The 17342-nt window shown below is 40.8% G+C and overlaps 1 protein-coding gene across 1 annotated transcript in view; it reads left to right on the top strand.

Annotated features, from left to right (window-relative positions):
• The window catches only part of LOC118734500, an 81101-nt gene extending 63759 nt beyond the window's left edge, over positions 1 to 17342 (top strand). Inside the window, exons 2-9 of the mRNA XM_036464219.1 lie at positions 759 to 1176; positions 5870 to 6040; positions 10198 to 10463; positions 12082 to 12464; positions 12561 to 12912; positions 12986 to 13612; positions 15608 to 16315; positions 16395 to 17342. Coding sequence (XP_036320112.1) covers positions 759 to 1176; positions 5870 to 6040; positions 10198 to 10463; positions 12082 to 12464; positions 12561 to 12912; positions 12986 to 13612; positions 15608 to 16315; positions 16395 to 16928 — 3459 coding nt within the window. The 3' untranslated portion in view covers positions 16929 to 17342. The remainder of the gene's footprint in view (positions 1 to 758; positions 1177 to 5869; positions 6041 to 10197; positions 10464 to 12081; positions 12465 to 12560; positions 12913 to 12985; positions 13613 to 15607; positions 16316 to 16394) is intronic.

Here is a 17342-nt window from a genome sequence, read left to right as displayed (position 1 = left end):
ATTAAAATTAACTCTTTCAAGGAGAAATGGGGAATCAATCGACCCGAAAATTAGATCAAAAACAAAAGTGATGGAAAGAAGTATCCTTCTACTATGATTTAAGATGAATGAGCATACACCTACTGCGGTAAGAAGGAATCGGATCGGTGAAGTGAAGAGATCATAAGGCATATATCGAATTGAAATCTTTCGGACTCGTTGAAGCCTATGGTATGGTCTCCAAATAAAAGCTGCGAATTCCATTTTTGATCGAACAAGGGAAGTATATATGTAACAACTTTAAAGTATACTGGTCAGAAAAGTCTGAACTGAAGCGTCATATGAAAGCAAGAATAGAATAAGACTTAGCAATGGCGTAATCAAGATGGCAATGAAACAACAAATTAACGAAAAAAATCTACCACGTTAAACATTGTGAATATTGTTTGAATTAAATGTATGCTATTTACTTACTGTACATTAGGTTGGTCCAAAATGCATGTGAAAAACTTCTCAAATTGAGTAAGGAAAAACAGTAACTCTAAAATAAGGGTACTGTTTTCTTGTTGAAAGGAAATGCTTTTTTCTGAGTGTAGATGCATTTATGCATCAAAAATCAAATTTAAAAAAAAAATATCGCTTACGTATTTTCAGCTCTAAGGGCTCGATATGCAATCTATACGTACTTATCCACTTTTCTCAGTATGTCTTCTCTCACTCCTCCCTCACACACACTCACATACATTTGTATTAACTATTTTTCTTTCTTCCTTCTACAGAGTCCCAAATACGCGCCACCTATTGAGTTTGTCGATGAGGCCGCACTCAGTCCGCCCGATGGCTACAAGGACAATGGCTTAAAGAATACCCTCGGTGGCGCGCTAAGCGGTCACATCTTTGGCGCCCAACACATCCAACAGCTACAGGTCATCCAGAGATTGCAGCAACAAAGGGCCGCCATGCTGGCTGCACGCAATAATAATCAAATTCCGCCGCCGCCGCCACCAGTTGGGAGTGCAGCACTCAGTCAGCACCATCAGCAGCAGCATCAGCAGCAGCAACAAGCAGGGCAGCAAGCGCAACAACAACAGCACCAGCAATTACAGCAACAACATTCGCCAGACGATGACTCGCTGGGCGTTTGCACTGAGTGCGCCGAATGTGCCGAGTGTGCTGCCAAGCAGCTCCAGGATACAGGTAAAAATTATGCAGACATTGTTAGCTTTTAAACCCACTTTGCATGTACTTCAGCCAACACAATTCTTGTGCTTATCGTACTTCTACTTACTATGTGTTGTTGTTGTTTTTATTTGCTCGAACACCTGTAAACCGAAACGTGTTTATGCCGTCGAAAATCACCGGATGTTATGCACACGAGCATCGCAATGAGTGCCGTGCGGGTCGCAATGAGCGGATGCGGGGCGGAGGGCTGGTTGGAAAGGGCGTGGGGGTTGCGGTAATGGAAGTATGTATGTGGTTAAATTAGGAGCTTGTGGTGACAATGCAATTAGTCTGACTACACTGACAGTCGACTTTGTTGTTGGCGTTGGTAACTTATGATGTGGCACTGGCTGGCAGTCGGCTGTGTCCGCAGGGTTAGCATTGAGTCGTTCAAACTGGGTTGTGATTAGGCTGCGCTGGCTGAGTCTGTTGGATCAAACATACCTGCAGCTGTGCTTATGGGCTGCTGCACTTCCTCTCTAAATGCTGTCAAGGGACTGCCTGCTGTTTGTACGGGCAGAGGTGAATGCACCGGTCGGTCGGTATTTCAATTAATTGTAAATTATGTGGTTAAGTTTGGTTTTTTTTTTTATTCACAAAGCAGCGCAGTGAGGGTAATAAATGAACGTGTGATTCAGCTGTAATGATATTCCCTTGTTGGAGTCATAATTTATTTCACTTTTTTCGCCTAGTTTGCCGGTTAACTTTACATCGGAGGTCGGGAGTAATTTATTTAAAATATTTTACTAGAATATTTTAATTATGGTTTTATTGTGGCCGCTGGATCTGCGTTTTGATAACCGATTGCCGGAACATTGAAACAACGACAACATCCAGTGAGGCGACCCTTGGAGTATTCGAGAGAAAGATTTTGTTGAATATTTACGGGCACGCAGACGATAGAACGATGAGCTGTAGAAGCTTTACAACGATATAGATATAGTTAAGCGAATTAAAATACAAAGTATTCAACTCGGAACCCACTGCTGGTTGCAGAGGAAGTGGGCGAAAGAGGGCGGCCTTCTTTGCGTTGGATAGGCCAGATAGAGAAGAATTGACACATAAGAGAAACAACTGGTGTACTTTATTGGACTCGAAGAATGTTTACGCATTACAGCACTAAAAAAGAAGAAGAATCAGTCGGCGAACGGTTCTGGTAGACGCCAGATGCACTATGCAGCTAAAAGAGATCTACGAGTTAGGGTGTCTAACCTCCTGCCTATGATTAAAAGTTTTGGTCTCAACTCCGATGTTCCCTATAGAAGAGACTCTGAATCTTACATTGTTTTAGGCAACGAAGATATTATAATCTTGATTAACCACGAAAATTTCACTTTCAGAGCTCTAAAACTTGCCTCCTAAATATCTCAAAATTTTGACGTGATACGAATTTTCTGAAAACGCCATCGTTATCTAGAGACCAAAATTAAGTTTATGTGTTTTCGCCGTTTAGCTGTGTGAGTTTTGCCTCCCTACTGTGTAACATACAGGCCTATCATCAATTCCGTCGGAGATCCCGACGTGACATCGCTATCATGAATTCCGTCGTGATCACGAAGTTCTCCCGCAAATTCGAAATTCGTGAGAATGGTGGTTTATTATATTTTGATTTAGAATTATTAAACCAAAACATAAAAACAAACAAAAACCAAAGGCAGCGCTAACTACGAATGCGTCGGAATTGCTAATAGCATTTCTCCCGAATTCGTGACAGGAGATTTTTTCACGACGGGAGTTCATTCGGAATCTGTGATAGGCCTGATAATGTATTTTTTATGAGTTCTCGATTATATTACTGCTAACTACATATGAAATCAGCATTTAAATGTATTCAAAAAGTTCCAATAATTTCATATTAAAACACATTCATTCATTTCTCGATACTAGGTAATGCAAAATTAAATGCCCCACTTTCTTAACATCAAAGTGATGATATATGTAAACGATCTTAATTTTAATTTTTCTGAATTCGAAAAGGCATCTGCGAAGTGCATAAAATAAGCGTATTCAAAGTAATTTCTGTATGAGAATATTTAAATCGAAACTTTTTTAAAGTAAAACTAACTTCCTATAACATCTGCATAACTTTACAATCCACTTTAAGTTAGTTTGTCATAGCTAATTAAAAATGAGGTATTTATCGAATTGTTATTTTTTATCAATTGATCTTTTTTTCTGCTGGGTACTTTTATATAAATACATGCATACATGCATAGATACATAAATGCTGTAGGGGTGGGGCACTCACGGCATGCTACGTGGTATGTTCTGGCGTTACACTTCATTGCATTGTGACCTTTACAAGAAAGCAGCTAAGTACAGTGTGCTTCACAAGAGTATGGCATGAAGTTTTGGTCGTGGTTTTCTTTATGTACATATTTTGTATGTAAATACATTAAAAAGAAAGAAGTATTTGGTTAGGTAATAATCATCCGTGAATCTGACCTCTCTCCGATAATTCTAAGGGTGTTTATTTTGTTCCATAAGAATAAGAATTAAGAATGTGAGTTCTTCTCTTTTGAAGTCAATAAAATTTTTTAGAATCAATAAAAACGTTCGCTCTGGTTTCAAAATCGTCCATAAGTCACTTAACTTTCTGGTAAAAATTCCCTCACACTCGCATACATATTTCGGCCTTTTTCTTCATATTACGGAAAATACATCTCGTTTCCCTCTTCAGCACTCCTTGAGGTATCAGTTGTTCTTTCGGGCTTCATGGAATCTAACTAATTCTTTGCTGAAAAAGATAGTGGTTTGAATTGATGTTTGGTCCTCGGAGCGTGCGTACATCCAATACACTGGAAGCGTACCTTCAGTCTATTACGACTTGATCGATTTGGTTTCTCATTTTTCGTTCTGCAGTAGTACTTTGTACGTTCGCCGTGGTTGTCATCAATAAGAAAAGGATCTTAGCGAGGAAAATTTGGGCATTTCATTGGTAGTTTATTTTTTGCGTAGCGAGTTCCAAGCTTAACAAACAACCAACTACTGGGGTTTGCCTTTTTACATTTGCACACTTCCAAGCGGGTGTTCGGTTGCTGCCCAGAGGGTATTTGGTATCAACCAGAAAGTTGAAAAACTTTTTCGAGTAGTTTAATTTTAACCTTAAATTTAAAGTACATTCTTGGGAAGTGCACTGTGCTATGTGCCGAAATGTACATAATATTAATTTACATACATATATACCCTCACTAGCGCGTTAGTTCGTTAATGGCCCTTGAAAACACAGTAAAAGTGAGCTGCTGTTGCGCTTAACAGAAGCCATTCTCGGCGGCTCAAGCTGGCCAATTCCAGAGAGAAAATCATTTGCCGAAATTGCCGTAATGACTAGTAAGCCCAGCCTGCCACGCCTTAACTGCTTGACAACGCAAGACAATCATCCTTCATGCAGAATTCCGCTCGGGAATACCGGTACATTGTTGGTGTTTTTTTTTTCTTAATTTTTTTAATGGTTTTCGGAAGGGGGCCTTGGCAACGCGTGTTCACTCAATCACTCACTCATTCAAGCGTTTATTTTCGGTAATTCGGGCGCACGTGTGCATGCAGAGCGTACTATTAGGGTGTAAAGAAACAAAATAAAAAATTGAAAAAAATTAAGGGAACGCAGTGCTGGAAGCGCACACATTCACACACACCTAAATGTATGTATGTACATATGTACATACTACATAGATATGCATTTAGGCAGCAAAAGCTAGCGTAACAGATGTGCATCAATCAGTTGCAGTTGCACATCACATTTGGCTTTGTTAACGGCTTTGCTGTTGTTATTATTTTTCAAGAGCAACAACAGTTTTTCATACATGGCATTGTTAGCCTCTTTTACCACGTCGAAATTATTGTTAATATTTATTAGCAACGCATTTCACTACTGCTTTATCGCACCCTCGAATAATATAGAAATAATCATATACATATATGTATGTGCGTTAGGGTGGTCCTTAAAAACATTAACTTCATGGGGGCACCTCTTTATTTTATTCTAGTTATGTAAAAAAAATAAAGTCATACACGAAAATTTCTAAATAAAAAAATCGGGTATAGCTACCAGAGTTTGAAATTTTTTTTTAATCGAGAGAATTTGACAGATCATGTTCTACGTACAAAATAGACATCTACGAAAATTTCAAAATTAAGAAAAATATATCAGGTATCGCTACCAGGGTTTGAAATTTTTGTTTGAACAGAGAAAATTCTACAAAATTTTGACTTTAACCACCTATGTATGTATAACTCAGCGAGTTTAGGAATTTATATGAATATGTTTCAAAAAAAAAATACGTAATGTTTTTCAGATTTGAAATCAAATTGTGGTAGAATTTTTGCGATTTTTTTTTATTTAAATTTTTTTCAAACCCTGGTGGCAACACCTACATTTTTTAAATTTTTTCTAAATATTCTTTGATATCTTTATTTTGTACGTACATAGGTAAAAAAAGTGTGCTCCTTACAAAATTGAGATGTTGTTATTTTAAGAACCACCCCAATGTATATACAAAAGTAGATGCATAACTTTAACATATATTTACGCATTATGCACTTATTTAACTGACATTAGTTGTTAGCTACTCGTATCTAGCTATCCATTACCCACAGATTTTGTCACAACTTTTGTTTTCATCTATGTATGTATTCATGTTTTGCTCGTATCATCGTATCGTATCCGTAGAATGCACTTCACCACAATGCCAAGAGGAGCTAACACCAATCGGTGTATCGGCCGTTGCACTGTTGCCATTGCACACCAGTTCACCCGAGCGTCGCATTACACAGAAAGAAATCATTGCCGGCGAAGAGCGTCCCAAATATGTGCTCCAATCGCAGTATAAACCATCGCCAGGTATGAAATGAAATATGAACTCATTTATTTACATACATACATAAATATGCATTTAGCAATTTTCATACATATGTAATTGTGTAGTTATTACTAATGTAAATATTATAAGTATACAAATATGCTCGGCATTGTACATATACAGTCAGCGTCAAAACTATGCATACCCTGACATTCTTATGATTTTATTTATTTATATTTTTGATTCCAAAATTTTCTTATTTTTTATAATAACATAGTTCATTTAACTAGCTATTTGTGGTACTCAAATTTAACGGGCTACAAAATTGCTTACTCAAATACTAAGAAATCGAATTGAAAATTGAAAATGTCGATGAAAATTTCTTGGTATTTCTTGCATTTTTCCGAGCTCTATGTGAACTAAAAAAAAAAGATTCTTGTGGTTTTTGCTGTTGAATGAACTTTATTTTTATAAAAAAATAAGAAAAATTTAGTATGTAAAATATAAATAAATAAAATCGTCAAAACGTCAAGGAAAACATATTTTTGACGCTGACTGTATAATATCTATGCTTTCATCCAAATTATTTCCACTGCTTCCATTTGCTTATGCACTTTTATTATTATTATTATTGCTTTGAACAGCGCTTACAAACCAACATAAATTTACATTCATATGCATTCGACCGTACCACCTTACAAGCAAACAAAAAATAGTTTCCCGTACGCCTCTGAGCTGAAAGTATTTTTGCAAGGCAATTTCGAATTTTTTGCCGAACATTTTTCGGAGACACTAAAATCAAATATTGCCTCCTCGAGAAAAGAACTTCGACATATGTATCATATTTACTTTAGATCCGACGTTAAATGCTGAAGATATAAAGAAAAATGTAAAAAGGCGACCCCTATGTTTGACCATAAAAAAATCGAAATTGCTTTCGAATCGAAATACTTCCTTACAAGAAGTTCAAAAATGTTTAGCAAGCTTCAATGTACTGACATTAGGATGATAAGCACCGAGATCTGTTCGGTAAATATTGGAACCGGGGTATTTTATGCCAATGGACTTTGTAACAAAAACCAATTTCTCCCCGATACAAAAACATCGATATATCATACTTTAAGTTCCGATTACAAATGCAGAAGATACGACGAAATATTTTAAAAGGCCACTAAAAAAATTTTTTTTTGAAATTTCCTTGCAAAAATATTTTATATATTTATTTTTTTATTTACGGTACAATTTTTGCCGCACTGCATTAAATCAACGATTTAGTAGACGTACGGGTAGTATTTCGGTAGAAATTTCCGTCATCTCTTTTCACATTTGGTTTGGAGACTACGCAGTTTCGTTTTGCCATCTTTAGTGTAAGTTCTCTTTCTGATATAGAGAATTTACATCAGCCAGCAGATTAGAGTGTGGAAATAAGTTTTGAGATTTTTTTTTGGTTTTTTTTGGAAAAAAATTAGTACAATTACTATATTTAATTCCAAATGATACCGATCATTACCTGCGAATTTTCTTCATCCTTCCGGCATACTGATTCTGCGTAAAAAAATCCCTGACTTCAATGACTATTCATTCAGATCATTTTAGCCAAATTGTCCTAGCCGAATTTTCAATTGAATTTCAATCGATTTTTAAATTTAGCTCCAATACGAGAAGACTTCAAGATACATTATCAGTTACAGAATTCAGAAACTTCATCTTCTTGTTGACACACGACACACACGACAGGGAGTCGCTATACCTGAAATCTGGTTTGTATCAATCGGCTCGGAGAGGTCCTTACCAATTCTGACGGAGCTGATGATGCCGTATTAGGCTCACAGGGATACCAAATTCAGACATCGCAGCGTATGGTGAATACCCGGTCCTTGGTGGATTTACCTCATCTAAAGCCAATACGCTCGATAAGGCCGCATATCCGGTGCTTAAAAGGCTGATGCCGCAATGGTTTTCGCATATGGCGCGGTGGTCTTTCTTATGGATTGTTGTACGTAGCCCACTTAAATTTCAGCCATCAGGCATTCGTTCATCCGATTATATTTTGTATAAGAGTTGATGCTCAGATGGCAGACCGTCAGCTGTCGGTCGTACCTCATCATAGGCGGGCGATGGCACATCGATTCTGTCGTCCTTGCCTGGGGACTCGGGTTCATCTTCTCCACTAATTTCAGTGCTGTTAGCATACAATAGGGTGGAAAATTATTCCCTCCTTAATTTAAGTATGTTCTGGACAACCGTTCTTACAGGATTTCGCCCTGGACTTTTTTCGCCCTTACTCTCTAATCAAATTTTCGGGTGTTTTTCTTGTCGGTCATGTATTTCAAGCTCCTCGCACTCACGTATTTTGGCCCATTTCTTCTTACCACGGCAAATACATCTCGCTATCCTATTCAACTTGCTATATCGATCCCACATAGCTCGCGTTGCGCCCAATCGCAGCGGCATCTATGTTCTCTACAGCAGTTTTCTTTGTACAATGTAATCGATTTGGTTTCTCGTCCTTCGATATGGAGACAGACATCCATGTTACCGGATGAATTATTGTATGCTGGAACCTGGTGCCGCAGACTACCATGTTTCGGGCGCTGGCTAAGTCGATCAGCCTTCTTTCATTATTGGACGTTTCATCGTCTAAGCAGAATTCCCGACACTGGAATTAAAGTAGCCTTCCATGCTCATACTAACATTTTAATCGCCAAACACGATTTTTATGTCATGATGGGCGCAGCGCTCATAGATGCGCTCAAAGCGCTTACAAAAAACCTTTCTGGTTCTTGTCTTTCGGCGGGGCGTGGTTCTAAAATTAACGAAATGTTGGAGAATCTCATTTTGATGTGGATAGACGTGGGACGCTCGTTCACCGGATGGCGGTAATGTCAGCCTTATGGCGTTTTTTTTTCGTACAACAAATACTGCCTTCTTTGTTTGAGGAGGGCGTTGAGAAGGTTACATTTTGCGTTAGAAAAGAAAACACCATTAGTCTTCGCGTCGCGGGTCTTGACATTCCAAGTGCAAACCCTCAAATCGTATTCTTTTGTGCCTTTGCCGTGGTATTCATCATGCCAGGCTTGTTGGAGGTTTGCATTGGAATTCTTTTTTATGTTTCGGGCCTCAAACTCAGCGCACAACCGGAAGCTGAGCAATTTTTTTTTTTAAGAAAATATATATTTATATAGCGAGCCTATTGATCTTAATATTGAACAAAAGCGGCAGACTTCAGTGCACCCTTCAACCAAATACGTCACGGTAGCCGCACTAAAGCTGCCTCTCTGACTGCAGTGCCCCAAGGCCGTCAGATTGGTTACTTCATCTCGCGTGAGTTATAAGGGCAGTGCTGTTGTGCCGACGCATACCATTCCGCTGCAGTTCTTTGTATAGCCCTTTTACAATCCAACAACCTGCAAATGCTTTGGCAGTTTTAAATGAGTTTGCCGATAATTTTAATTTGCTTTGCTTTTCCAAATGCGAATTTTTGTAGAATATTTCGCGATTTCATAAAATATTAGTTTTATGCTGTAAATAAGCGCTCAAGCATTAAATTGCATACACAAGCATATTGCCATAAATGAACCATTTATGTATATGTAGGAGAGTTGCATTTCCAGTTTCGCATAACGCTATCCACATTTTTGCATTCCACTGCATGAACTGAACTGCAAGCATTTTCATCAAACGCGCAACTCATAGTAAATACGAATGTATTTAGTGCCAATACATATACATATGTAGATACTCGTAATGTTTGTTTGTATGTATGTAATTTTCATTATGCTGCCAAATCACATTCGTGTTCGTTGTATGGGCGATCTACTACCAATGCGTTCGTATGACGTGAATCTAAACTGCGCTTATGTCTGTATCTTCACCACGCAACGCAAAAACAAATTCTCCAAAATGTTTGTCACTTTTGCGCGCTTCTACTTAACTCCAACTGAACTCATTACTAACAAATTTTTAATAAAAAAAATCGAATATCAATTTCTTACTAACACAAAAAAAAAATTACTAACAAAAACTAAAAAAAAATGTACATGTAATTGTGCTGTATAATTATGTTGTAATGCTAATCGTAATCCTACTTGACTTGATCGCATATTTTGTAATAAAGTCAAAGATAGAAAGGATAATCGCTTGAATGCTACGAAAAATAAACGTTTTGTTGTTGAAACTATTACCACTATGACTACAGTGACCGAGCGGCGCATTGTGCGTGAGGCCAGCGAGGATGTGACGGCCGGCGCCGATCTCTTGCCGCCAACATTGCCAACAAAGCCAAGCGGCGCTGTTAGTGGCGGCACTGCCCAACAGCAGCAGCCACAACAAACATCTAATGCAGGCGGTGAAGTCTGCGATGAGGAAAAACCGCCACCCATACCACCAAAGGAGTCGTCACCCACACAAATTAGCGGTATTCTGAAGGGCGGCAAATTGTGGAAACAGGACTCAATGTCACAGGTAAGTGATTGAACAATGGAGTAAAATTATATAAAATATATTTCAATATTCCCTGCGAACAAAAGGTATGATCGCAACTAAATGTCGTTCTAGTAGTTTTGTTCCCACGAGTGCTTAAAAACCAAAACCGAAATGGGAGCGAAACCTTTGGGACGGTTTTCAAAAAAATGATAGTCAGAACAAAACTGTGGAGAATGTTCTGAACGAGAATTATATAAGAACAAAACGCTGTGGAACGTTTCCAAAGAGAAAAAAATGCGAACAATACTTTCGGGAACATTTCTAAGGGAACAAAATGGGAACAAAATTCACCGAAGCGTTCTGGCAAAGAACAAAACGGGAACAAAAGTCTAAGGAACTTTCTCTCTAAGAACTATTTGAGAGCTAGAGTTTCTGGAATGTTCTGACAGAGAACGGAACGGGAAAAAAACTTCACTGAACTATTGGCGAAGAATGGAAGCGAGAACAAAAATTTTCTCATTGAGATGCTTGAATATTAAAATTGAATCAAAAAAGAACTTAAAGATAAATATGCAAATTAAGTCAACGAAAGACTTAAGGCCGGAACTTTGCTTGCAAATAAAATGAAAAATTATTCCATAAATGGAGTTGAAAATGATCCAAGCTTTCCTCTGGCTTAGAACTAATAATCATGGTTCTCACTGAAACAATTTTTCATCCCAACAAGCAGATGCGCCTCGCACTCTGAACGTTAAGTTCTAAAAACTTTTGTTATCGTTTTGTACTCTAGCAGATCGCTCCCCAGACTTTTGTTCCTAATTGATTCTTCTCGAACACGTTATAAATATTTTCGTTCTCATTGGCAACGCTATCTAAAGTTTCGTTATCATTTTGTTCTTTGTGAGAACGTGCCATTTATGTCGGGTGTGCATCTGGGTAGAATAAACCTTGGAAGCAAAAGTAATTACTAGTCGGCATTTTACAGCCCAATATTATGTTGCTTGCGTTTCTTGCGTTACCTCGTGCGACGTGGAACGTGTTACTACACAGTTCCCACGCTTAGCTACTTATTACCCACGCTGGATAAATGTAGAAGCATGTTAAGCGTGGTCTGTGGGGACTTTATCTCGGAAAACACCTTCAACGCTACCTTCCAATTTCGCTCAGTTCCAAAGTCCAAAGGAATTCTTGGTTTCAAAGATCTTTTCTTGCAACATGGTCAGCTTTGCTTGCATATACTTTCTTACTAGAGAAGCTAAAGGTATTTTACTCTTTCCAAAATATTAATCATTTAGAAAGATTATAATTCAAGAAACGAGCTTAAAGTTGATTAAATTTTTGTATTATCCTCCTTGTGTACGTATATTTCAAGCTTTGTCCTACTAGGATCAAAAGGAAACCTAAAACCCAGAAAGATCAGTATTTTGAATGTGCAGAAATTTCCCTCCAATTATGAGACTTCCTTTCCAAACATATTAACATCCACTAAGGAGGAATACTAAAACACCCATTGTGAACCTAATTTACCTAACATCACAAAACGTCACACTGTCTTTTTTTACATTTATATGAAAATAGTTATTGAAACTAAATTTATATTTGTATCTTTCTCTATCTATCTCTCTCTCTCTCTCTCTCTTCGGTCATCTCATTTCAGTCCGATGACCAGAATAACACCACTTCCGAGGATGAAGGTGGCACCACAAAGCGTTCGGTGCGTTTTGTTACTGAAGATTTGGCCGTTGACGGCGAGGGTCAGACAACTGGCGTCGCCGATGAAGGGGAGAATCAGATAAACGAACTCATACCGATCAAGAAACATTCCACATTATTCAATAACGCATTACGTCCCAATTCCGCCGTACGCCAGTTGTTCCCGAGCGTCGCTCACCAAACACCGGTGCTCACCTCAGAAGCATTACGAGCATTTGACGAGTCCAAGCGTGCTGGTTGTTTGGTGCCAAATCTACCCGGCTGTGGTGATACGGACACGCTAAGGCGTAGCATTGAGCGCAACATATTGCGACGATCGTTGATCAAGTGAGTACATGCATATATTTATTGCCTTATTTTCTGATCCTCTTCACATATTTTCAATGCAATACACTTTGCATTACCCCCTGTTCTAAATGCCAGGAAAAAGGCCGTCAAATCGGATATTTCGCTTGAGGAGCGCATTAAACAGTTGACCTGTGACATCGATGAAACGAATGAGGATAGCGCTGCGGAGAACGGTGATGAGGAAAGCTCGAAATTAGCTGCGGAAGCCAACTGCGAATTGATGCATCGCGGCAGTCCTATGGGCGAAGAGAATCCACAGAAATTCGTCAACGGCAACAGCGATAAAAGCTTTTCGCCCAGCTCGTCAGTTTCGAGCTCATCGAGTGGCTCATCGGCTTATAAAAAGATCTCCGACATATTCAATCGTGACAAGAAGCAAGAAAAGATACTAGAAATGGAAGAGAATCCCATAGTTATAATACCTCAGGTAAAAAAAAAATTGTTTATCCAGTCCACTCATACACATTTAAACAAAAAACAACATAAACTCAACCTTTTAGGAATGCCGCTGCCCGGCCGCACCCGATCTCGGCATGGGCATACAAGTACCCGTCGTACATACCCAAATTCATCGCACACCACCACGTCAAGTGGAGCCCAAACGTCAATTCCTCTCCACACTAGCACCACTAACCGCATGTGTGGCTGGCAACAAGGACGACCTTTCATCCTACTACACCTTGGCTGCGGCACATCATAGCGGCCATGCGGCCAATAATGCACAATTCGCTGAATTCAATTTGGGTGGTGCCAATTTGAGCGAACAGACAGGCGGTGGTAACCAGGGCGGCAGCGGTGGCGGTGGTAGTGGTAACGGTTGCGGCGGCGCTACCGATGAAGTACGCAAGGTGGCGCCCGATGTCATTGCTGGCACGCCCGGACAGGAGCAGCAAGATGAATTGGCAGCATTTGCACAGCAGGATGCCAATCGTACGGAAAAGATTAAAAAGCGCTACACCAACGAAAACTCCAACAATAGCTCTGATGATGATGAGCAAAATGATTATGGCTTTAATAAGCGCCCGTCGGTGCGCGGCATCAAACCGAAGTTTAGTTCCACCAATGAGATTTTACAACAAATGCAGGAGCAATTAAATCAGCAGATGCCAAGCGTTGCTGTGGGGCAGGTAAGTTGGGGTATTGGTGGGTCGGTGAGAGGGTGTGTATGTATAATTGAGAGTGTGCGCTGCAACCCTGGGCCTCGTCTAGCTCTAAACTCCTAATGAAACTCAGCAGTTTTCGAGGTAGCACTAAATGAATATGCGTAGCTTCTGACTACAGCTCGCCCAAATGTAGTTTTCTTCTTCTGGTGGCTGAGCTAAATGACAGGATGTTCAGGTGGGCTCACGACCTCCTATGACCCCTCAGTACGCCTGTTATATGCCTTAAGCTTGTTTTTAGCTGTCCAAATCTCTTTGAGTTGCAACTTTAAATTAGGTTTTGTCCTGCCATGATAGTGTGTGGGCCTGCATTCGGGTAGCTACTGCTTCCCTTGTCAGTCTCTTCTGACCCGGTATCTACATCATTTGAACAGTGTTATGTTCTCTTAGAGTGTTCGATATCTATATATGCTCGTCAGATTTTTTAACATCTGTGTACCACCTTTGGGTGTGTGACCGAAATGTGTTTTCTAGAATAGTCCGAGCTCAGGCAGCTTTGCATTTATCAGAGATTCTTTCCTTGGCCATGCCATCGCGTTGAATCAGAAGATGGTAATCTTGGTTTTGATTTTATTCCTCTGTCTGCCTTTGCTAGTGTCCTCTTTAGTGAAGTGTATTGCAGTGTGTTGTATGAATATTAGTTGCGGTGTCAGGTCAAGGATTACTTCGAAGGCTGCGGTACTTCATTTATTAATTACCTACGTCTGTCGTGGTCTTCAGCTACATTAATTTGTTTCCTTCTGCCGTTTCGTCAAACCTGTTCGTGCCACTACTCCTATCCATCTTCGGATTGAAACAGCTGTGTTCCCGTTCCTCACCGTTCCCGGGCTTAAAAGATATTGGCCTTTATGGGGTAGAATCGGCCATAGGCCATCTAACCACGGCGATTTGTATTTCTCGAACGTACCCATAGGCCACCGTACAAACAAATCAGACAGACGTCTCTCACTCATCCACAGCAGATCTGTAGTGGCCATCGTTGTCTTCTGCTACCAGAGCCGCTGATTCTCGGAATTAGGTCTTCAGAAGGGCTAGAGCCCTTTTTTTTATTTATTATCGGTTCTAGTGCAGCTGTTGTCTGGAAGTTTAATCGTTTCTTCAGCTTTCAACTGTTCTTCTAGCTAAGATCCTAAGGATTCTGTCTGCCTACGGAGTGGAGGAAATCCCTACGCAGAATTCTATAAAACCTTTCGTTTTTATTTTGCGAATTTGCTTGTTGTAGGCAGTTGGGGTTGATGCGTATTTGTTCCAGCTGCCAGTTTGCTTTACACGGTAGAAGGGTTTCCTGCTCTATGTACTTGATCTCGTTACGTTGGCAAACAAAGAGATGAAAAATATAATGAAATTTGTGTCTGTACTCCGTCTCGTTATTACTTCAGACTCCCTTCCATTATACACAAAGCCAATAGGGACTTATTAACCAAGCTCCAAACATTGAGGGAGTTTCGCAAACTCAGATCGTTCAGGTGGAAAAAAAGAGAATGGCAAAACGAATTATTACAGACCCTATCCAGTGCTGCACAATTCTTCTGGCATACCTCCGGATTAGATTGGGTCAGTAGGAGAGTAACGTCCTTTACTGTAGTTTACTTAGACTAGACCTCTCATCCTACATTTTGATTTTGCTGTGGATTTGAGTGAAAGTTTGCGATATTATGGCGGCAATTTCATCCCTTCTACTTCGATTAAGGTAGATTTTTAGTGTAAGCTACTTTTTGAAAATCTGCGATCTTTAGTTGTTTTAAAATTTATATTCCGATATAGTTGGCATATTGGCTTTGTAAGTCAAAGCAGATGGATAAATCCTTACGTTAGTCGAGTAAACTCTGACTGCATAGTTCACTTTTGAAGCGCTCACCTCATTAAACTCTACAAAAAATAGATAATAAAAAAATTGGCCAGTCAAGAGTTCCACACAGCTATGTTATTGTTATACCAATAATTTTCTTTCGCCTACCGCAGCCCGTCAACCAGGCCATCAAGAGCTACACGCTGCCAAAGCAAGCCTCCACAAGTTCCATGACCAAACAGATCTCACAAAATCCCTCTCCACAAAATGTGCCACATCCCGTGAGTGTTGTACAGCAGCAGCAGCAGCAGCAGCAACAACAGCAGCAGCAACAACAACAACAACAGCAGCAGCAGCAGCAGCAGCAGCAACAACAACAACAACCACCCCAACAGCCACAACCGCCATCTCAAGTGATGGTCGGCCAGCAACAGCAACCACAGCCCCAAGCAGTCCAAGTGCAGGCCAATACCATCGCCCAACAGCAAACCGAACAGCGCACTTGGAGTTTCTACACGGACGGCGGTGCTGAACAACACCGACTGCCCATTGAAGGTGCAGGCCTACAGCAGGCATACTACCAAACATTGCCAGGTGGTGCAATGTTCCGCCAAACAATTATGCAGCAGGGTCAGGACGAAACGGCAATGATGTACGCCGCACAAAATTGCCAAAGTGTCACCGCTATTGAGCAGCAACATTACGGCCACTATGCACGCAGTCCGACTCGACGTCCAGAGTCGCCACCACCGCTGCGCAATTACCACCAAACAATGGTGTTGATTCCCTACAACGCACAGACCTACTCACAATATGCCGCCTCCAACATAGATCCGAAAGTGGCGCACATCCAACGCCAAAATATACTGGAGTATCAGCAGGTGGGCACTTAGCCACTCGATGGCCACACTGCTTTTTTACACAATTATGTCACACACTAATGCCATTTGCAATTTGCAGGTAACCCAGCAGACGATTCGCGTTCCCATTGGCTATGCGCTGCCCGGCATGCAGCTTCATGTGATGGCTGGACGTGGCCATGCAGCAGCACACTATGCGCAACATGCGCAACAGGCGGTGGGTGTTGAAGCTGCGGCGGCCGCCCATCCACACCAGCATCCGCATGCACCGCATCAGCGCATCATGGCACAGCGCTATCAGTTCGCACAGGAGGGCAATATACCTGGTTTCAGTGAGCGTGGCGTACCGGAAGGCGCGGCCGCGGTGTCGCACACCGATTGTCACAGCATGGTGTCGCCCACCGCCAGCCAGGCAGCGGCTGTGCAACAGCAATTGCAGCAACAACTGCAACAACAACACCAGCAGCAACAACAACAGCAACAGGCGAACATTGCACAACAACAACAACAGCAGCAGCAAGCAGCACCACCACCGCCGCCAAATGCCGGACAAGCTACCGCTGCCGCCGCCGCCGCCGCCGCCGCCGCTGCCGCTGCCGCTCAAGGTTCCGTCTATTATGCGATGAACGTATGACCCGCGGCCGATTAGTCGGCGCCAACGGCGGCGGTCATTGTAGAGCGCCGTCAGTGTCAACGCGTCGAAATGTCGTCGGTACAGCTGAGCACACGGTAAACTGCAATGGGAACAGGTGGCGGAGCCCGGGGCGGGTCAAGTCTATAGGAGAGTTTAGTATTAAGGAAAAGGTAAATTGATGGGGCACATGCAATGTGAGCGCGTGGTATGGCAAGAAAATTGGCCATGCCATGCCAAGTAGGCAGGGGTTATTTTAGTAGAAAAGCATAGCATGAATTTGCATGCAACCAACCAGCAACGAGGGAATTTAATTAGAAACGGTTTAGAATTACATAATTGTGTAGTAGTTATAACTATAGTTAAACGTAAATTATTATGAGTGGATTCAAGCATATAAATATTAACTTTAGAAAC

This window comes from Rhagoletis pomonella, unplaced genomic scaffold, assembly GCF_013731165.1.
Source record: "Rhagoletis pomonella isolate Grant_MI unplaced genomic scaffold, Rhpom_1.0 Rhpom_scaffold_00002, whole genome shotgun sequence".
Taxonomy (NCBI): domain Eukaryota; kingdom Metazoa; phylum Arthropoda; class Insecta; order Diptera; family Tephritidae; genus Rhagoletis; species Rhagoletis pomonella.
The sequence above is the reverse complement of the archived record's forward strand: the minus strand, read 5'-3'. Positions and strand labels throughout refer to the sequence as shown.